Here is a 22,131-nt window from a genome sequence, read left to right on the forward strand (position 1 = left end):
CTTGTTCTGCTTGAGGGAAAAGGAAACGGTTTCACACAAAAACAAGGGCACCTTTTTCTCGGTGTGTCCTCAGACACCACTGGAGATCTTGTTCTTCATCCTTTCGTCTTCGCCTGTCTCTGCAACCATTTTCTTCCCATTTCTCCTCCTCAGAGGGTCTTCCCTCCAAGACTAGCCCCCAGCATAATGTCACTTTGGTGCCTGTCTCTCGCACCTTCTCGGGAAATTCACACCATTTTTTTCTGTACATGTAAACACACCATGTGTCTTCTCCCATATTTAAAAAAGACAAAAAATGAAAACAAAAAACAACCCACAAAACCCAAACCCATGGAGTCACCTACTACCTGGATTTCCCTTAAACACCTATCCTTATCTCCCCTTTAGAACCACAGTCAGTATCTCTTCCTCTTTGATTGTCATTCTTCAACCAGACTTCCATCTGCACTGAAGTGCTTGTGGCCAAGGGCAGGAGGGGCTCCCTTGCTGCTGAATACAGTGGCCCCTTTCTCAGTTCTTATCATTGCTCGAGTTCTGTGCAGGATCTGACACTGGAAGTGGCCTCCTCCTTAACTCAGTCCCCTCCCAGCTTCTGTGGTCCCTGCATCCAGGGCCATCCTCGCTGCCTCTCCGGTTCGTCTCCTCCCCGGGCTCCTCTTCTGCCCCTCTGCCGTGCTGGGACCTCCCAGCACCACGCTTGTTACCTCCCCTTCACTCCCTTGGATGAACCTGCGTCAGAGCATAGAGGAATCCACTCTTATTTGCTTGAGTGGAAAAGGAATTGACTGCAAGGCTGTCAGCTCACTCAATAGAAGAAAACGCTGAATTGGCCAGACCTCATCAGGCTGGGGACCGAGCCTTTCCCAGGTGCCAGGAATTCGCAGACAGCCTCTCTAGGGCACGGTCATCAGATGCCATGCATTTGTGACATCCCTCCCCCCAAGCCTCTCTACACAGGATTCGGGTTCTGATGAGAGAAGCCCTGGGAGGCTCTGAGGCTGCCGTAGGCAGACTTTCTCTCCCAGAGCCGGCACCCCGGGATGACCCCCGTCTGCATTTTGTTACAGTGTTGTGTCGTGCCTAAGAGCCAGGTTGGCTCTGTTAGAAGTCTGACTTCACCACATCTACTCCTCTGTGTGGCCTTGGCATGCTGCCAAAGCCCTGGTACCTCCATTTACTGCTCTGAAAAATGGGGCTAATGATAGAGGCTCCACCTCAGAGGGCTTGGAGAGAACTGAGCGAGTGATATAATAGGACACTGCCTGGTTCCTGGTGAGTGTCCAGCAAATGTCAGCTGCTGTTATTATTATTATTATTAGTGTATCTATTTTAATTGCTGATAAACTTATACACAGTTTTATATTCTGGCTTTTTTCCTGTTAACTATTGGAAGCATCTTCCATGGCACAAAATAATCCCCCAAAACATAATTTTAATAACTGAATTCTGGTCCATTACTTAAATATACTTATAATTTCTTCCGTAGTTAACCATTGCTTTATTTTTTGGACAGTTGTGTGTGTGTGTGTGTGTGTGTGTTGTATGTGTGTGAGTTTTCATAATAAAGAACTCTGAAAAAGAGCACATACCGTGCAATTCCATTTATATAAAATGCAAAAGATAGAACTAATCGATGCTCTTAAAAGCCAGAAAAAAAAAGTCAGGGTCAAGGGTACATGGTGGGGGTGGCAGGGCAGAAGTGATTGGAAGAGTGGAGCAGGGGGGCCCTCTTGGACACTCATAACATACCATTTCTGCATCTGGGTGCTGGGCCCATGGGTCCTCCTAGTTGTGAAAATTCATCAAACTGTACTCTTAGGACATGTGCATTTTTTTGTATGTATATTACACTTCGATAAAAACAAGAATAAAAATGAGAAGAACTCTGAGCTGAAAAGCCCTTGTTTGTGTGTAAATACACATAAAAGGGGGCGTCCCTGGTGACTCAGACTGTAAAGAGTCTGCCTGCAATGCAGGAGACCCGGGTTCAATCCCTGGGTAGGGAAGATCCCCTGGAGAAGGAAACGCCAACCCACTCCAGTATTCTTGCCTGGAGAATCCCATGGATGGAGGAAACTGGTAGGCTACAGTCCATGGGATTGCAAAGAGTCGGATAGACTGAGCTACTAACACGTACGCACACACACATCAAAGGGCTTCCCAGGTGGCATTAAGTGGTAAAAAACCTGCCTGCCAATGCAGGAGACAAAAGAGTCACGAGTTCAATCCCTGGGTTGGGAAGATCCCCTGGAGGAGGGCATGGCAACCCACTCTAGTATTCTTGCCTGGAGAATCCTATGAACAGGAGCCCAGTAGGCTACAGTCGCACAGAGTTGAACACGACTGAAACGACTTGGCACACACACATACGTACACATAAAAACGTGTGTGTGTGTGTGTATGTATGTAACAATGATTATTTGTTTAGAGTGGAATTTTATACCTGGAACACTTGAGTGAGAAGGTATGAACTGTTTAAAGTCTCCAGTAACACACTGATAAGTTGTCTGAATGAAAGATTATCGCCCATTTACACACTCAGGCCCACCTCCCTACATCCTCTCCATCAGTGAGATGAATGTGTTTAAGTCTGCCTGTTGGGGCTGCCCTTCCTTTATAAGGTCACTTTTATTTAACACATTTCTCTGAGTGGGTGGGAGATGGTTTCCTGCCCAAGGTGCTTCGGCATACGTTACCTTTTATAACGTTAATAAATTAACTGAGGTGTCCCACAAACCCTGGATAGTGTTTGTATGTCTGTGTTAACTTGCTTCCTGCCTGGTCCATTTTCCCATGGGTGCAATTTTCTCAAATAAAAACATGGTCAATTAGATAAAGCTGGCTAAAACAAATGAGAAATTGAAAAACGAGTTTAGAACAGGCCCAGTTCCTGTTGGTTAGTTTTTCTTATTCAAAAGTAATAGATGTTCAGAACAGAAAAGCTGCCAGTATTTCAGGTTCAAGTCCCCCATCCTCTGCCTTCAGAATTTCTTGATTGCTCTTCCAAAGCACCTTATCTCAGCAGACAGCCAGTCCTAGGAGCTGCCTCCGAGAATCATTTTAGCCCAGAGACATGCCTCACCACAGACCAGGGCTCCAGGAAAAAATGTATCCCAGGCTGACCTTAGGGCCCCCAGAACACCTGCCATGCACTCATCTGCCCAGAAGCCAGGAAAAAAAAAATCCTCAGGCTCCTTTCTCAGCTGTGAAACCTGAGATCCACTCACCCGTGTATCTCCCAGGCAGCATAGTCAGCCTTTACTGGGCTTCTGCAGAGCCTGGGGCTGCTGGCATGGGCTCTGGTGCAGCAGGGACACTCTCACATTCCCTCCACTATTGTTGTTTTCCAGTTGCTAGGTAATATCCGACTATTTGTGATCCCATGGACTGCAGCACAGTAGGCTTCCCTGTCCTTCACTAACTCCCAGAGTTTGCTCAAACTCATGTCCACTGAATCAGTGATGCTATCTAACCATCTCATCCTCTGTCACCCCCTTTTCCTTTTGCCTTCAATCTGTCCCAGTGTCAGGGTCTTTTCCAGTAAGTTAGCTCTTCACATCAGGTATTGGACCTTCTGCTTCAGCATCAGTCCTTCCAATGAATATTCAGGGTTGATCTCCTTTAGGATTGACTGATTTGATCTGCTTATGGCCCTACTCTCACATCCATACATGACTACTGGAAAAACCATAGCTTTGACTAGCTTTGACTTCCACTGTGCCTTATCCAAATGGAAAAAGGGCTAGAGCCCCATCCCTAGCCCAACCCAAGCCCAACCCAAAATGCCAAGGACCCTTACAGAAGAGCCCCATTCCTTTTACTTGGCTCAGAGCAAGCCACAGCCAGCCTAGAGGAAGTGCCCATGGAGGACTTGTCAGTATTACCTGGATCCTCCCAGGGAACGTCCCAGGTGGCAGAAATACACAGGCTTGCCTTCAGCCTTTGCAGATCTCCCGAAAGCAGACTTTCGATGTGGGCAGACAGGACTTCCTGGTGGTCCAGTGGTTAGGAATCTGGCTTCCCACGCAGTGGGCACCAGCTCCATCCCTGGTCTGGGAACTGAGATCCTGCATGCTATGCACAGTGGCCAAAATAAACACATTTTTAAAAAGCTTTATGAAGCGGGCAGACAGCTCCTGGCCCGGGGCTAGGGGGTGGGCAGGACTTCCGTCAGCCGTTTGGTGCATTTGCTCTGCAGCCTGCTGTGGTTTTACAGGAAGTAAGGGCAGATGAGGTCTTCCCTGGTGGCTCAGCTGGTAAAGAGTCCGCCTGCAATGTAGGAAACCCCGGTTCAATTTCTGGGTCAGGGAGATCCCCTGGAGAAGGGATAGGCAACCTACTCCAGTAATCTCGGGCTTCCCTGGTGGCTCAGATGGTAAAGAATTTGCCTGCTATGCGGAAGACCTGGGTTCAGTCCCTGGGTTGGGAAGATCCCCTGGAGGAAGGCATGGCAACCCATTACAGTATTCTTGCCTAGAGAATCCCCATGGGCAGAGGAGCCTGGCGGGCTACAGTCCACGGGGTCACAAAGAGTCGAACATGACTGAGCAACTAAGCACAGCACAGCACAGAACAGCAAAGGGCAGACGAAAGAGGCTGCCTGGGCTAGTGACTCTGTCTGGTCTCTGCAATCCACACAGACCTATCCACAGAGCAGAATGTCCAGCCTGTGAAGCCATGGATGATGGATGTCTGAAACACCCCTGAACTGTGACTTAATGAAAGAGAGAGGGAGGGAGACGGGAAGAGAGAGAGCTGTAGGAGGCTCCCAGAGGGCAGGGAAAGGAGTGTGGTGAGGGAAAGGGTGCCCATCAGCAAGTCAGGGCCTGCGCTCTGACCCTGACCGGCTGCTTCTCTGAGACACAGAAAGCCCTTTACTTCTTCGGCTTTCAGCTTCCTTGCTCATTGGTTATTGGTAACATTAACTTTTTTTTTTTCCAATGGGCAGTTTTCACAAATAAAAACATTGTCAATTAGATCAGTTCAGTTCGGTTCAGTTGCTCAGTCGTGTCTGACTCTTTGCGACCCCATGGACTGCAGCACGCCAGGCCTCCTTGTCCATCACCAACTCCCGGAGCTTGCTCAAACTCATGTCCATTGAGTCAGTGATGCTGTCCAACCGTCTTATCCTCTGTCATCCCCTTCTCTTCCCGCCTTCAATCTTTCCCAGCATCAGAATCTTTTCCAATGAGTTAGTTCTTCACATCAGGTGGCCAAAGTATTGGAGTTTCAGCTTCAACATCAGTCCTTCCAATGAATATTCAGAACTGATCTCCTCTAGGATGGACTGGTTGGATCTCCTTGCAGTCCAAGGGACTCTCAAGAGTCTTCTCCAACACCACAGTTCAAAAGCATCAATTCTTCAGCACTCAGCTTTCTTTATAGTCCTACTCTCACATCTATACATGACTACTGGGAAAACCATAGCTTTGACTAGATGGACCTTTGTTGGCAAAGTAATGTCTCTGCTTCTTAATAAGCTGTCTAAGTTGGTCATAACTTTTCTTTCAAGGAGCAAGCATCTTTTAATTTAATGGCTGCAGTCACCATCTGCAGTGATTTTGGAGCCTAAAAAAATAAAGTCTGACACTGTTCCCATCGTTTCCCCATCTATTTGCCATGAAGTGATGGGACCAGATGCCAAGATCTTAGTTTTCTGAATGTTGAGTTTTAAGCCAACTTTTTCAATCTCTTCTTTCACTTTCATCAAGAGGCTCTTTAGGTCTTCTTCGCTTTCTGCCATAAGTGTGGTGTCATCTGCACGTCTGAGGTTATTGCTATTTCTCCCGACAATCTTGATTCCAGCTTGTGTTTCATCCAGTCCAGCATTTCTCATGATGTACTCTGGAAAATTCTTAAAGAGATGGGAATACCAGACCATCTGACCTGTCTCTTGAGAAACCTGTATGCAGGTCAGGAAGCAACAGTTAGAACTGGACATGGAACAACAGACTGTTTCCAAATAGGAAAAGGAGTACGTCAAGGCTGTATATTGTCACCCTGCTTATTTAACTTATATGCAGAGTACATCATGAGAAACACTGGGCTGGAAGAAACACAAGCTGGAATCAAGATTGCCGGGAGAAATATCAATAACCTCAGATATGCACAGGATACCACACTTATGGCAGAAAGTGAAGAAGAACTAAAGAGCCTCTTGATGAAAGTGAAAGAGGAGAGTGAAAAAGTTGGCTTAAAAAAAGAAAAAAGTTGGCTTAAAGCTCAACGTTCAGAAAACTAAGATCATGGCATCTGGTCCCATCACTTCATGGGAAATAGATAGGGAAACAGTGGAAACAGTGTCAGACTTTATTTTGGGGGGGCTCCAAAATCACTGCTGATGGTGATTGCAGCCATGAAATTAAAAGACGCTTACTCCTTGGAAGGAAAGTTATGGCCAAACTAGCTAGCATATTTAAAAGCAGAGACATTACTTTGCCAACAAAAGTCCGTCTAGTCAAGGCTATGGTTTTTCCAGTGGTCATGTATGGATGTGAGTTGGACGATGAAGAAAGCTGAGCACCGCAGAATTGATGCTTTTAAACTGTGGTGTTGGAGAAGACTCTTGAGAGTCCCTTGGACTGCAAGGAGAGCCAATCAATCCATCCCAAAGGAGATCAATCCTGGGTGTTCATTGGAAGGACTGATGTTGAAGCTGAAATTCCAATACTTTGGCCACCTCATGTGAAGAGTTAACTCATTGGAAAAGACCCTAATGCTGGGTAGGATTGGGGGCAGGAGGAGAAGGGGACGACAGAGGATGAGATGGTTGGATGGCATCACCGACTCGATGGACATGGGTTTGGGTAGACTCCGGGAGTTGGTGATGGACAGAGAGGCCTGGCATGTTGCAATTCATGGGGTCACAAAGAGTCGGACACGACTGAGCGACTGAACTGACTCTGCATATAAGTTAAATAAGCAGGGTGACAATATACAGTCAATTAGATAAAGCTGGCTAAAATAAATGAGAGGTTGAAAATCAAGTTCAGAACCGGTCCAGTTCCTGTTGTCCAGTTTTTCTTACTCAAAAGTAATAGATGCTCAGAACAGAAAAAGTCAGAAGATAGAGCCAAGCAAAAAGTAGTTCATAGAGAATTCCTAGAGAACACTCATACTACCATCCATCCAGAGACCATGCTGTTGATGTCTTGTTGGGATCCTTCCAGCTAGGAAGTTTTTAATGTGTATTAGTGAATAGCCTTTGCGGGAAGAGAATCCAGAAATGATTTTTCAAAATATTTATTTATTCAGCTGTGCTGGGTCTTAGTTGCAGCATATGGGATCTTCAATCTTCGTTGTAGCATGCCAGATATTTACTTTCGGTATGTGGGATCTAGTTCTCTGACCAGGGATCAATCCCAAGCCCCCCTGCATTAGCAGTGTGGAGTCTTTACCCCAACCGACCGCCAGGGAAGTTCCCTCCGCCATCCCCATCCCCCACCAATGATTTAGCAAACTCCCTCTCTTGAGCCATTTAGGACATTTCAGTTGTTTTACCATTACAATGAACACCATGTAGAGATAGGCTAGATGAAAAAGAATTCGAACTTAATGAGAAAACAAGAAAAACACAATCTGAGCACCTAACAAACATGCTTTAAAGGACACAAAAGGAGTGCACAAAAATTACCATTCACAGACCGAAAAGATCAAACCTTATTCTCAGCCATTTTAACATGTTCACTCTTCACTTTCAGCCATTAACACTTACATCAACAAACATTTACTGGGCAGATGCTCTCATATGCCAGACCCTATGGCAGATGCCGTGGACGCCGCAAGCAGCCCAGCCACTGTCCTCACTGAGCTTTCACGCTAGTGGAGACCCACAGGGAAATTATTTCATGCACCAACAGTAGTTTGTTTTTAGCCAAACGGCCTTCATGACTGACAGGCACAGTGGAACCCTGAATTATCTTGGTCCTCTCACTTCCTGACCAAGGCTCCCTGCCTTCCGGGGCACTATATGTTTCAGCCTCAAGCAGGGGTCTCCTCCAAGCTCACATCCAATCCAGAGGTTGCATCCAGGTGCCTCTGAATGAAGGCCATTCAACTTCCAGGAACAAGAAGCTCCCACTGCTTGACTCAGTCCCTTCCTGCTCGTTTGAAACTTTTCCTTCTACTGAACTGCCACCTCCATCCCTATGACTTCCTCTGGTTGGTCCCAGAACCTCACAAAACAAGTCTGCCTTCTCCAACTTGCAGATCTAAAGAGATCGTCTTCCTCTTTCTAAAAAATATTTATTTAATTAATTTATATGCACCGGGTCTTAGTTTCAGCACCCCTGATCTTTAGCTGTGGCATGTGAACTCTTAGTTTCGGCATTTTAAAAAACTAGGTCCCTGACCAGGGATTGAACTTCAGGCTTCCTATGTTGGAAATGTGGACTTTTAGCCCCTGGACCACCAAGGGAGTCCGTAAAGAGATCTTCCTGTGAAGCAACCAATCCCACGATCTGGTCCTCAAGTCAATGCCTCACATCTGTGATGTCCTGCCCTGGCAGGAGGGACCTGCAAGGCCCCTGTTGAGTCATCAACCAGTGCGCATGCCCAGCCCTTCTAGCAAAGTATCCACAATCAGATGGCCATCATATGGGGGCAGCAAGGCCCAGACGTTTGAGAATAGTCTATCTTTTGAGGGTAGACTATGCTAGTGACACTAGAAAAGGTTCTGCAGCTTCAAGAGGGAGTGAGTGGAGATGGGAGAGAAGCTGGACGGGCCCTGATTGGAGAACTAAACTGCTGTCCTCCCGGCAAAAAGCTTGTGAGCCTGAGAGCAGTGCCTCGCCCATTCATGTACGTGCTCATCTCCTAGGGGTCTTGTTAAACTGTGGGTTTTGATTTAGCAGGTCGAGGGGAGGGCCTGAGAGTCTGCACTTCTTACAAGTTCCCAGTGATGCACTGATACTTCAGATCAGACTTTGAGTAGCAAAGCCCTAGGGCAGTGGAATCACAGTCTCCACTTTAAAAATATGGAAAGTTTGGCTTACCCCAAATCTACTGAATCAGAATATTCTGGTCCATTTATTCAGTAGGTTGCAACATGGATTGCATGTTAGAATCATTTGAAGAGTTTTTTAAAATGCAGATTCTGGGATTTGCCTGGTGATCCAGTGGTTAAGACTCCATGTTTCCACTTGAGAGGGCATACGTTCGACTCCCTGTTGGGGAAGTAAGATCTCACGTGCAGTGTGGCCAAAAGTTGTTTTTTTCCTAAATGCTGATTCTGAAGATTGAGAATCACGTGATATCCCTCCCTTTCTTCCTCCCTCATTCCTTGCCTTCCTTCCTTCCTCTCTCTTGCTGCTTTAGTTTATAAATCTCCCCCAGCCCAGTTAGACTGGGGACCAGAGGCAGTGTTTCTGAGTCTTGGCTGCACATCAGAGTCACCTGAGAGCCTGACAACAGGTCCATGTCAGGGGCTCTCCCTATTGACCAATTGAATGAGAATTTCTAGGGGTTGGAACCAAGAGATTAGCATTTCACAAAGTTCCCAGGCAATTCCAGGGTGCATACTGGGATGCTCAGTGAAAGTACAGGTTACCACATTCTCCCCCTAGACATTCAGTTCGGGGTCTGGGATGAGGGCTAGGAATCTGTATATTAACAAGTGATGCTCACGAGATGGCAAGTTTGGGAAAGGTTAAGGTAGAAAAATGATCCCTCAGCTGGGGTCAGAAAGACAGTACTCCTGGCTATGTGACTTCTCATGGGTCAATTTGCCTCTCTGGAATTTGGATCTCCACTGATAAACCAGAGATGATAATAACTGCCTGAGGCAGGGATGGATAAGATCTGTGGATAGGTCTGCAGAATAGAGTTGTTGGAAAGTGGCTGCCACAGGCCAGGGACTTACATACTCAGCTCTGATCTGTGTTCAAGTGAGGTGGCCACGGCGTTCTGTCCAACGGAAGGTGGGCAGAGTAAGGAGTGATCATTTGGTCTTCTGTTTTCTCTCTTCACTATCTGCCCGTTAGTGATCAGTGCCCATTGGATGTCAATGCCTGGGTGATCTTTGAAGCCACAGAGGCAGGTTGACTGCACTCCCTGCCTCTCTCCTCACCTGCTGCTAACTGGACTAATACGAGTGAAAAAATAAACTTCAACTGCGTAAAGTCACTGTGACTTGGCAGTTTAGCTGTTACAGTGGCTAGTGCTACATTAACTAACACACTGCCTCCAGGATTGTGGCAAAAATTAAATTATCAAAAACGGAGGCTTTAAACTAACTGTACGAGAGTTTAACTCTGACTCCCAAGTCGTTTTGTTATGCCTGCCCTGTGGCTTTTTTTTTTTTAATCTACCAAAAAAATTTTAATTGAAAAATTTCCCACAAACCTCTGCATTTCCAGGTTCTTGAAAACCCAGAATAACTGGCAACTGGGTTTGCATTCCCGTAAGGCAGTGTAGGAAGCATCTGGACCCGTAGGGTGGGACTTGTGGGACTTGTGGTCTCTGACTCGCCACAGCCTCCACCCCACCCTGTGGGTTCCTCCCTGGTTAACCTCCTATTTACGGCATTTATGGAATTTCTCTGATCCCTGTAGCTTCCTGAGTCAGCGGCTCCTGATGTAATAAATGTAGCCACTAGATTCATTTGCTGTTAGGATTTTTCCCAGTGAATTCCTTCAGGTGACTTCTATTAATAACTTTCAGGAGAACCATTCATCTTGCTCGGAACTTGGAAGGAAAAATCTCCTGAGTGATGCTTACTGGCAGAAGGATGTCGGCCACCCTCATCCCACCCATGACTGACCATTTCAGCACCTGCTCCATGGAGACAGTGGTAGGAGGAGAAGAGAACTCAGAGGTGTCTGGGCATCAGGTAGACCTGGAGACCAGCGTCAGCTCAGCTGGTCCTTGGATAGTGATGTGAGGTCCAGCATTTCATATTTGCTGAGCCTATTTTCCCATCTGTCAAGTGTGGACATTAGTACTCTTCTTGTGGGATTTCTGTAAAGGGTCTGGCTACAGGACACAGAGGGGATTCCAGATGGCTCAGTGGTAAAGACTTCGACTGCCAATGTAGGAGATGCAGGAGATGCAGATTCAATCCCTGGGTGGGGAGGATCCCCTGGAGTATGAAATGGCAAGCCACTCCAGTATTTTTGCCCAAAAAATCCCATGGACAGAAGAGCCTGGCAGGCTACAGTCCATAGGGTTCCAAAGAGTCAGACACACTCCACGTTAATTCCTCCCTCTTTGAAGCCTGTAGTGTGGGAACCAAGATCAGCTTTGCTTCCAGGAGTAAACGGAAATCCAGTAGTATCTTTTTTTTTTAATCAACGTTGAATTCTTTTGAAAATTTAGGTGTATTAATCTGTTGAAGGTGTATTAATCTGCTCTGGCTGCCTTAACAAAGCATCACAAATTGGTGGCTTAAACAATAGAAATGTACTTTCTCACAGTTCTGGGAGCTGAAAGTCCAAGATCAAAGTCCCGCCAACCAAAGGCTTGGGTTTTGGTGAGATCTCTCTTGTGGCTTGTCAACGGTCACCTTCTCACTGTGTCCCCAGATGGCCTTTCCGTGGTGCTCCAAAGAGGAGAGAGAGAGCGATCTGGTGTTTTTTCCTCTTAAAAGGCACCAGTCCTACTGGGTATCTCGATTATTTCCATAAACTCCCCACCTCCAAATACGGTCACACTGTGGGTTAGGGCTTCAACATATGAATTTTGTGGAGATGCAAAATTTAAACAATAATGGTAGGAAAACCAGTAAATCCAATTAAGAAGAAAAAAAAAATCACTCATCATTTCCTCTTGCCTCTGTCTCCACTCGCCCCGGTCTAACCACAGAACCACTTTTATTGACTATCCTTCCATGATTCATATATTCTTAAAATTAAAATTGAATTCTACATACTTTTTTGGTAACCTCTTTTTCTTTTCTTTTTACGTTTATAGTTCAGTTCAGTTCAGTCGCTCAGTCGTGTCCGACTCTTGGCGACCCCATGAATTGCAGCACGCCAGGCCTCTCTGTCCATCACCAACTCCTGGAGTCCACCCAAACCCATGTCCATCGAGTCGGTTATGCCATCCAACCATCTCATCCTCTGTCATCCCCTTCTCCTCCTGCCCCCAATCCTACCCAGCATTAGGGTCTTTTCCAATGAGTCAACCCTTCGCATGAGGTGGCCAAAGTATTGGAGTTTCAGCTTCAACATCAGACCTTCCAATGAACACCCAGGATTGATCTCTTTTAGGATGGATTGATTGGATCTCCTTGCAGTCCAAGGGACTCTCAAGAGTCTTCTCCAACACCACAGTTCAAAAGCATCAATTCTTCAGCGCTCAGCTTTCTTCACTGTCCAACTCTCACATCCATACATGACCACTGGAAAAACCATAGCCTTGACTAGACGGACTTTTGTTGGCAAAGTAATGTCTCTGCTTTTAAATATGCTATCTAGGTTGGCCATAACCTTCCTTCCAAGGAGTAAGCGTCTTTTAATTTCATGGCTGCAGTCACCATCAGCAGTGATTCTGGAGCCCAAAAAAATAAAGTTTGACACTGTTTCCACTGTTTCCCCATCTATTTCCCATGAAGTGGTGGAACCAGATGCCATGATCTTAGTTTTCTGAACGTTGAGCTTTAAGCCAACTTTTTCACTCTCCTCTTTCACCTTCATCAAGAGGCTCTTTAGTTCTTCTTCACTTTCTGCCATAAGGGTGGTGTCATCCACATATCTGAGGTTATTGATATTTCTCCCAGCAATCTTGATTCCAGCTTGTGTTTCTTCCAGCCCAGCATTTCTCATGATGTACTCTGCATATAAGTTAAATATGCAATATAAACATAAATAGATTACGTTTATAGTAATCTAAGCTAAATAGAAAATTTATAGTAACTTATATCATTGTAACTCGTTTTTAATTGTAACCTTCCTTGTATAATGAATATAAATTGTCCCCTTGTAAAGACTTACTCATATATTTAACCCTCAATTGTCTAGACAATCATAATTCCATTTTCTATGGACTTGGGTGTTTGTCAGCTTCTGGCTTTGACCAATAATAACTCCATCCACCTGAGCATCAGTTTCCTCATCTGTGTTATCAGAATGATAAAAATATCACCTCAACTGAGATAATGACTGTACAATGCTTAACACAGTGTCTGGCCATGGAAAACCCTCAGAGTTGTTATTACAAAAACATATATTATACATTTGAATCTGCCAGTAGCGGGGCCAAGTGAAATGTTTCCCTAAGACTCTCCATCTCACTGTGCCCTGAGCTCACATTCAAGCCCAGTCCATCCCTAGTTGTCATGGAAGAAGGACAGGAGTCCCATCACTAGTGAGGAAGGAACGTCTAGCCTCCAATGTGAATTAATCTATTGGCATGCCAGTATGCACACTTTCAGCTTTTCCACATTTCTGGTACCCAAACTGATGTTACTTCCCTGCTTACAACTCTCCAGGTGGGCTTCCCTGGTGATCCAGTGGTTAAGAGTCCACCTGCCAATACTGGGGACGTGGGTTCAATCTCTGGTCTGGGAGGATCCCACATGCCATGAGGCAACTAAGCCCATGTGCCACAACTACTGAGCTGGGCTCTGGAGCCCACATGCCGCAACTACTAAAGGCCTGCAGGCCCTAGAGCCTGTGCTCCGCCAACAAGCGAAGTCACTGCAATGAGAAGCCTGTGAACCACAACTAGAGAGTAGCCCTGCGCTCTCCAACTAGAGGAGGCCTGTGTGCAGCAACAAAAACCCAGAGCAGCCAAAAATAAATTTAAAAACCAGCTCTCCAGTGACTTCCCAGTGCCCTCGGCATGATGTGACAAGTCCTAAAGTGGCTGAACAGGTCTGACGTGGCCTCACATCTCACCTCTGCCCCGGGCCACATGAAAGTCCATTTGTTCCTCAGACTCACCTCTCTCACTCTCACCTCTGGGCTCTGGCACCTGCTGCTCTCTCTGCCTGGAGCATGCATCCCTTTCCCCATCTTCTCTTCAACAGGCTCATGTCTCCACATTCTTAGAGTCTCTGCTTAGAGGTCCCTGCAGATGCTGGTGGTGCCCTAATGTCTTCACTTTTAGCATTTCACGGCATGCTGGCTGACCCCAGCTAGCAGCACCCACATTTGTTGCCTGAGGGCTTTTGTGGTCACTAGAGCCCACTCTGCCAACTTCAAGACAGGCTTGAAATGCTGGGGAATTAACACTCCCCCAAGGACAAATGCTTAAGCAATGACAAACTGGACTTGGTGTACAATTACGAGAGTTCTCTTCCTTCAGCGGATAATGCCAAGGTAGTTTACAAGGGCCTCAGAATTTCCCCATGGAAACTAAGCTCTAGACTTTCACAGCACTAACTTGCTTGATAACACATCTTCTTTGGCCACTTTTCCTGTCTTATTTCCCCCCCTTGCCTCCAGGATTTCCTTCATCTCCCAAATCATTTGCTTCTCCTTCAATTCTTGTCTCAAGGTCTGCTTTGGAGGAACACATATTGGAAGGCTCCATCTCCTGAGAGCCTTCCCTGGCATGTGCAGCATCTAGGTGGGCAGACCCATGATCCCTTCCCAGCTCTACCACAACCCATGTTCCTACCCCAGTCATTGCCCTCATCATGCTGTGCCATAATTGCCCAGGTCCCCATGGAAACACAGACAATTCACTGGGAGAGAAACCTAAATGGCTTTTAAACACTTGAGAAGGATGGTCAACTCCACTCATAATTAACGAAATTCAAATGAAGAATGCCAGCCGAGAAACGCAAGTAAAAGGACAAAATTAGAAAATTGCGGTTCAGCCTCCAATTATTGATTCAGTCAAGGACCATCCACAGATGAGAAACTGGATACCCCAGGTTCTGATGGAAGAGGAAAAATAGACATTTGGGGAGACACGTGATCACCACCTTACCCTGGCAGACTTGACATCATTAATAATGGGACAGCAAGACATCACGGACATCTTGATGCGAGACAGGATAAAGCAAACAGCAACACCCATGAAGTGTTGATTAAATTCTTGATGTCAAAATGTTTAACCTATCTAATAGATGAGTGTAATCTATCCTTTAGACCTAAGTACTAGCTTAAAGAAATACAGGAGGCAGGGTAAGTAGGGGCTCACCACAAGTGAAAGGACACTGCAATCAGGCAAATCCCAAAGTGGGACATTGTACAAGACAACCAGTCCAGTCTCTTCATGAGTCAATGCTGGGGGAGAGTGGGTGAGAGCCATTCTAGATTAAGAGACTTAAGAGATGTAACAGAATTAGAACTCATTGCATGATCCTTGATTGAAAGCAGGTATAAAGACATTCCGGTACAGCTGGAGAAATTCAAATACAGTGAGTCCCCCACATATGAACCTTCAAGTTTTGAACTTTCAAAGTTTATTCGAACATGCATTCACATGTCCAATCACGTTAGCTAGTTCATACGTCTGGTGTACACTGTCACACGCGTAAATCTTCTACAAGTGGTTGTGCTTTTGCGTAACTTACTGTACAGTATTGTAGAGTACAGTAGTACAGTATCTTTATTTCAAGCTACATTTGCAAGGGGACAACTGTGTTGAACTCCTTGCCGTGCAACAGGAGGAACTTACCAATGAAGACCTGATGGAATCGGAGGCCCAAAGAAAGGACACAGAGAGACAAGAGGAAGAAGTCACTGAAGAGTCAAAGAGATCCACAATGCAGGAAATGGCAAGAGGATTTTCTTTATTTGAGGAGGCATTGTTAGTTTTTGAGGTATAGGACCTGAACGTAGAATGGGACATGAAGGTTGCAGCCGCCATTCAGAATGCAATCCGGTGCTACTGTGTCATCTCTGATGAGAAAAAGAGAGCTACTACCCAGATATCACTGGATCGTTTTTTCAAGAAGGTAGATAGAATTGAATCCAGCGAGGAACCAGAACCTGTGCCATCGTGAAACTGCAGCTTGCCCTCTGTCTCCTATTGTTGTTGATCCTTCAGCTCTACCATCTCCCACCTCCTTTATCTCCTCTGGTCAGTAACTCTTCTGGCCTGTCCACTTAATGCCAGCCCCATATGCCAGCTGTTGTACTGTACTACTGTACTTTTCAAGGTACTGTCAGTTCAGTTCAGTTCAGTCGCTCAGTCGTGTCCGACTCTTGGCGACCCCATGAATTGCAGCACGCCAGGCCTCTCTGTCCATCACCAACTCCTGGAGTCCACCCAAACCCATGTCCATCGAGTTGGTGATGCCATCCAACCATCTCATCCTCTGTCGTCCCCTTCTCCTCCTGCCCCCAATCCTACCCAGCATTAGGGTTTTTTCCAATGAGTCAACTCTTCGCATGAGGTGGCCAAAGTGTTGGAGTTTCAGCTTCAACATCAGTCCTTCCAATGAACACCCAGGATTGATCTCCTTTAGGATGGGTTGATTGGATCTCCTTGCAGTCCAAGGGACTCTCAAGAGTCTTCTCCAACACCACAGTTTAAAAGCATCAATTCTGCAGCGCTCAGCTTTCTTCACTGTCCAACTCTCACATCCATACATGACCACTAGAAAAACCATAGTCTTGACTAGACGGACTTTTGTTGGCAAAGTAATGTCTCTGCTTTTAAATATGCTAGCTAGGTTGGCCATAACCTTCCTTCCAAGGAGTAAGCGTCTTTTAATTTCATGGCTGCAATCACCATCAGCAGTGATTTTGGAGCCCAAAAAAATAAAGTCTGACACTGTTTCCACTGTTTCCCCATCTATTTCTCATGAAGTGATGGGACCAGATGCCATGATCTTAGTTTTCTGAACGTTGAGCTTTAAGCCAACTTTTTCATTCTCCTCTTTCACTTTCATCAAGAAGCTCTTTAGTTCTTCTTCACTTTCTGCCATAAAGGTGGTGTCATCTGCATATCTGAGGTTATTGATATTTCTCCCAGCAATCTTGATTCCAGCTTGTGTTTCTTCCAGCCCAGCGTTTCTCATGATGTACTCTGCATATAAGTTAAATAAGCAGGGTGACAATATACAGCCTTGACGGACTCCTTTTCCTATTTGGAACCAGTCTGTTGTTTCATGTCCAGTTCTAATTGTTGCCTCCTGACCTGCATACAGGTTTCTCAATAGACAGGTCAGATGGCCTGGTATTCCCATCTCTTTCAGAATTTTCCACAGTTTGTTGTGATCCACACAGTCAAAGGCTTTGGCATAGTCAATAAAGCAGAAATAGACGTTTTTCTGGAACTCTCTTGCTTTTTCGATGATCCAGCGGATGTTGGCAATTTGATCTCTGGTTCCTCTGCCTTTTCTAAAACCAGCTTGAACATCTGGAAGTTCATGGTTCACGTATTGCTGAAGCCTGGCTTGGAGAATTTTGAGCATTACTTTACTAGCATGTGAGATGAGTGCAATTGTGTGGTAGTTTGAGCATTCTTTGGCATTGCCTTTCTTTGGGATTGGAATGAAAACTGACCTTTTCCAGTCCTGTGGCCACTGCTGAGTTATCCAAATTTGCTGGCATATTGAGGGCAGCACTTTCACAGCATCATCTTTCGGGATTTGAAATAGCTCAACCGGAATTGAGCTATTTCAACAACCTCCACTAGCTTTGTTCGTAGTGATGCTTTCTAAGGCCCACTTGACTTCACATTCCAGGATGTCTGGCTCTAGGTGAGTGATCACACCATCATGATTATCTGGGTCGTGAAGATCTTTTTTGTATAGTTCTTCTGTGTATTCTTGCCACCTCTTCTTACTATCTTCTGCTTCTGTTAGGTCCATATCATTTCTGTCCTTTATCGAGCCTATCTTTGCATGAAATGTTCCTTTGGTATCTCTAATTTTCTTGAAGAGATCTCTAGTCTTTCCCAATCTGTTGTTTTCCTCTATTTCTTTGCATTGATCGCTGAGGAAGGCTTTCTTATCTCTCCTTGCTATTCTTTGGAACTCTGCATTCAGATGGGAATATCTTTCCTTTTCTCCTTTGCTTTTCGCTTCTCTTCTCTTCTCTTCCCAGATATCTGTAAGGCCTCCTCAGACAGCCATTTTGCTTTTTTGCATTTCTTTTCCATGGGGATGGTCTTGATCCCTGTCAAGGTACTGTACTGTAAGATTAAAAATGCTTTCTTCGTTTTTGTTTGTTTATGTGTTATTTATATGTGAAAAATACTATAATCCTGTTACAGTGTAGTAGTATATAGCCGACTGTGTTAATAGGGCACCTAGGCTAACTTTGTTAGACTTACAAACAAACTGGATTTATGAACATGCTCTCGGAATGGAACTCATTCATATGTAAGGGACTTTCTAGATATTAGAATCTTATTTTTAACTTTTTAAATGTGAAAATGATGTTTAAAAATGACCTAGGTTAGATATAAAGTAATGCTGAAATATTTTTTTTAATAAAATAGTTTAATATATTTTTATTAGCAGTTATTACATCAAAATTCACATTTACATGATCTGAAGGACTGTCTTAAAAATTCTAAAGTATATGTAATTAGATTTTAACAGTAAGATAGAACATATCCTCATTACAGCACAGCCCTTAAACAGTCAAGGATAATACTGAGAATTAAGTACAGTTCTATCAAGAACTAGAAATTAATTCTGTATGCATAGTATCACTTAAAACAAAGTTCCAAGGAAGTATAAGAAGTCTATGGATGTGAATTTCAGTGGCAAACATCATTGACTTCCAACAACTGACACCAAAGAAATTTCCAATCAAAACACAAGCATGGAGCCTTTCATTCAATGTAGAGTTCTGATAATTCTATAAAGAGACCCTGAATCCTTAAGTCTTATAATATGCTTTTATGCTGTGACACTAATCCAAAACACGTCAACTCTAATTCATAGACTTTGATGCACTGTGACAAAAAGTCAGCCTTTTTCTATCAGAAAATCCTGATTTTTCCAGTGCAACATAGGCTGTTCATTGCTGATCTACTGAAATTCTATATCCTCCAGCCTTAGCAGTATTGTAGGATTCACAAATATTACACTTCATGCCTAATATATGGAACTGAACTGTAGATCTTCCATTGCAATCATTGCAGAGAATATCCACAGTCATGTTCTGATATTCTGAGGGCATAGGAGTCTGTGCTACCTCATCATCCAGTTGTCTCCAGTACCTACTCATATCTAAAGCAGAGTGCATACACAATGGACATCTGTAGTCTTCTTTCAACATTTCTTCATAACACGTTCTATGTAAAAGATGTCCACACGGCAAGACGTGAGCAACAATACGAGATGTGTGAATGTCCTCCAAACATATTGGGCAATTCTGCCGGGAAACATTTTCAATACACTTGTGCTTCCCTTGGAGATTTATTGCAAGGCATAAGTTACATATCAAACAGTGGAAAAAATCTTCCTTTGGACCAATCCTACAAATTCCACAGTTTTCACAATGATACTGTTTCTTGTCTTTGTCAAACAGATGGCATACACTGCAATAATATTCTCCAAACAATGTGTTACATTCCTCACAAGTCTGTTGTGCACGCTGTATTTTTTCACAGTTTATGCACTGCACTTCCTTTACTTTAAAGCGATCTAGCTGATGATCTTCATTGTTATCATGACACAATCGGCAAGTATAAAGCTTGTCACAGCAAGGTGCCTGAAAGTGATCCTGGGAAAAGCCAGCACAGGCCCGGGACTGCCTCTGTCCACTTCCAGCACCAAAAGACTAAATGAACCCCCTGATAAGGTAACCGATGGGCAAGGCCAGGTTTTTGCCAAGCAAGAAGTTTGCTTGCAAACTACAACACAAAGGTGGGGCCAGTGGTCGCCTTGACAAAACACGCTCTTTACGGCAGGAAGCCAGTCAGAGGTGAAGTTATCCAGACAACAGCTTAGCCCAACAACAAACTTAAGCCCAAGCTTCACCTCCCGGCCCACTCCACCCCCAGCCCGGCGGAAACTCTTAAGAGCCCAGTGAAATCGTCACCTTCAGGAGACATCCCCTGTCATAGTGCTCGCAGCCCCTTCGCCTTTTGGCTTGCCCACGGGCGCCATCTTCCCGCGCCGAGGACGCCATCGCCCCAACCTCCCCTCAAACTCCACGACCCCTTCCCCCAGGCCAAAAGCTACGCCCAGAGAAGCAGCGGCGCTCTAGCCCGCCCTGTCCCTGCTGCAGCGGCCCCCGGAGCCAAGATGGCGGCAGGACACGTCTGAAATATTTAATGATGAAATGTTATACAGTTTATTTCAAAGCATCATACAATTTATTTCAAAATACTTCAAGCCCTCACTGCCCCCCCCAATTAAACAAATATAGTAAAATTTTAACAATGATTGTGTCTTGGTGATTGATTCATGGGTGTTCACCGAGTTATTTTCTTTGTTGTTTCATATGTTGGAATTTTTTATAATAAAGGTCAAAAAAGAAAAGCAAATAAAAGCTACAAGATATCATTTTCACCCACAGAAAATGAAAAAAAAAGTATGCTGTGTTGTCAAGGGTGTAGAGAAATGGGCAGTTTCATAGATCATTAGTAGGGGAGTGTAAATGGTATGGGCTTCCCTAGTGGCTCAGACAATAAATAATCTGCCTGCAATGCAGTAGACAAGGGTTCCATTCCTGAGTCAGGAAGATCCCCTGGAGAAGGGAATGGCAGCCCACTCCAGTATTCTTGCCTGGAGAATCCCATGGACAGAGGAGCCTGGTGGGCTACAGTTCATGAGATCACAAAGAGACTGAAGCAATTTAGCACGCACACATAAACTGGTACAGCCTCTTCAGAGGGAAATTTGGCAAAGACATACCTTTGATCCAGCAATTCCAATTCTAAAATTTATCATATAGATTATCTTCAAACATGTGCATAAGTTTATATGAATAAGGATATTTACTGCAGCATTGTTTTTATAACAAAAGACTGGAGACAGCACGTATACCCATGAGTTTATGTTGCATCCACACAGTGTGGACTGTTATAAAGTATGGGTGATACCTGTGCTGGTAGGAAACTCTTTCCAAGATGTATTGCTAAATGAAAAATGCAAAGAACAAACCAGTGTCTGTCTTATTACTTCGCTTCAAAAAGTGTTTTGCACATAGTGAGTACACGATTAATATTAATGTTTGTTGAGATAAATAATACATATTTCAGCGTGACTGCTCTGAGTCAGGCTCTCTGTATGCATTCAGGTCAAAGATACAGATAGGGGCCCAGATTTTCCACACGGATCAAATTTCTAAGGTCTTACTCTCCCGCATTCACAGATTTTTGAATTTTCCAAGACACATCATGTCCTTTGCAAAATTAAACTGTGAACAAGACATTTTGAGAAAGAAATAAAACTTTCATAAAAAGAGAATTTGCTAAACTTCTCTGGTTAGCCGGTGGTTAAGAATCCACCTGCCAAAGCAGAGGACACATGTTCAATCCTTGGTCGGGGAAGATTTCACATGGGGCAGCCAAGCCCGTGTGCTACAATGACTAAAGCCTGTATGCTCTAGAGTCCATGTTCTGCAACAAGAGAAGCCACCACAATGAAAAGTCCTTGCATCACAACTAGAGAGTAGCCCCTACTTGTCACAACTAGAGAAATCCCAAGAGCAGAAACAAAGACCCCACACAGCCAAAAATAAATTAATTCAGTTTTTTAAAAAGAGAGAGAGAGATTTTGCTGAACCAGGGAGGTTGATGGGCAACTAGAAAATGGTTTCAAGGTTCCTGGCAACCAACACAAAAAGGAAACTCATGGACCACAGAACTGTTGTTATCTGGTAGAAGAAAGGACACTGGTTCCACCAGAGAGATGCTAATTGATCTGGGGATGATGGGTTCAAAGGCCCTTGGTAGCATGACCTGGGGTGGGCAGTAGAGGGCAAACTGAGAAGCTAACTTTTCTATTTGCATCTATTTGCTCAATGATAACGGAGAAGGCAATGGCACCCCACTCCAGTACTCTTGCCTGGAAAATCCCATGAACAGAAGAGCCTGGTAGGCTGCAGTCCGTGGGGTCGCAAAGAGTCGGACATGACTGAGCGACTTCACTTTCACTTTTCACTTTCATGCATTGGAGAAAGAAATGGCAACCCACTCCAGTGTTCTTGCCTGGAGAATCCCAGGGACGGGAGAGCCTGGTGGGCTGCCGTTTATGGGGTCGCACAGAGTCGGACATGACTGAAGCGACTTAGCAGCAGCAGCAGCTCAATGATAAATAAAATACAGCAA

The 22,131-nt window shown here is 44.8% G+C and overlaps 1 protein-coding gene and 1 long non-coding RNA gene across 3 annotated transcripts; both read right to left on the bottom strand.

The window, feature by feature from the left end:
- Positions 1 to 11,881: 11,881 nt before the first annotated feature.
- LOC145532311 (uncharacterized) lies at positions 11,882 to 17,071 on the bottom strand. The gene is made up of 2 exons (XR_014073153.1): positions 13,881 to 17,071; positions 11,882 to 12,769 (listed from the first exon to the last, which is right to left on the bottom strand). It is a non-coding gene; the product is annotated as an uncharacterized LOC145532311 (long non-coding RNA).
- A 1,253-nt stretch (positions 17,072 to 18,324) lies between these two features.
- On the bottom strand, positions 18,325 to 20,107 carry LOC145532310 (RING finger and CHY zinc finger domain-containing protein 1). 2 transcript variants are annotated; one of them, XM_081557045.1, is made up of 2 exons: positions 19,896 to 20,107; positions 18,325 to 19,565 (listed from the first exon to the last, which is right to left on the bottom strand). In XM_081557045.1, the coding sequence occupies exons 1-2, from the start codon at positions 19,983 to 19,985 to the stop codon at positions 18,870 to 18,872; spliced, it is 786 nt and encodes a 261-aa protein (XP_081413171.1). In that variant the 5' UTR covers positions 19,986 to 20,107; the 3' UTR covers positions 18,325 to 18,869. The 2 variants fall into 2 exon arrangements, with proteins under 2 accessions (XP_081413171.1, XP_081413172.1); XM_081557046.1 differs by having other exon boundaries at positions 18,325 to 19,448; positions 19,896 to 19,985.
- Positions 20,108 to 22,131: the final 2,024 nt, after the last annotated feature.

This window comes from Giraffa tippelskirchi, chromosome 13 (assembly GCF_054371585.1).
Source record: "Giraffa tippelskirchi isolate mGirTip1 chromosome 13, T2T-mGirTip1v1.2.pri, whole genome shotgun sequence".
Lineage (NCBI taxonomy): Eukaryota > Metazoa > Chordata > Mammalia > Artiodactyla > Giraffidae > Giraffa > Giraffa tippelskirchi.

Coding starts and splice junctions, on each gene's coding strand:
- LOC145532310 (XM_081557045.1), bottom strand. CDS start 19,985: ATGGCGTCCTCGGCGCGGGAAGATGGCGCCCGTGGGCAAGCCAAAAGG. Junction 19,566..19,895: donor ACAGGGGATGTCTCCTGAAG/GTGACGATTTCA, acceptor GATCACTTTCAG/GCACCTTGCTGTGACAAGCT.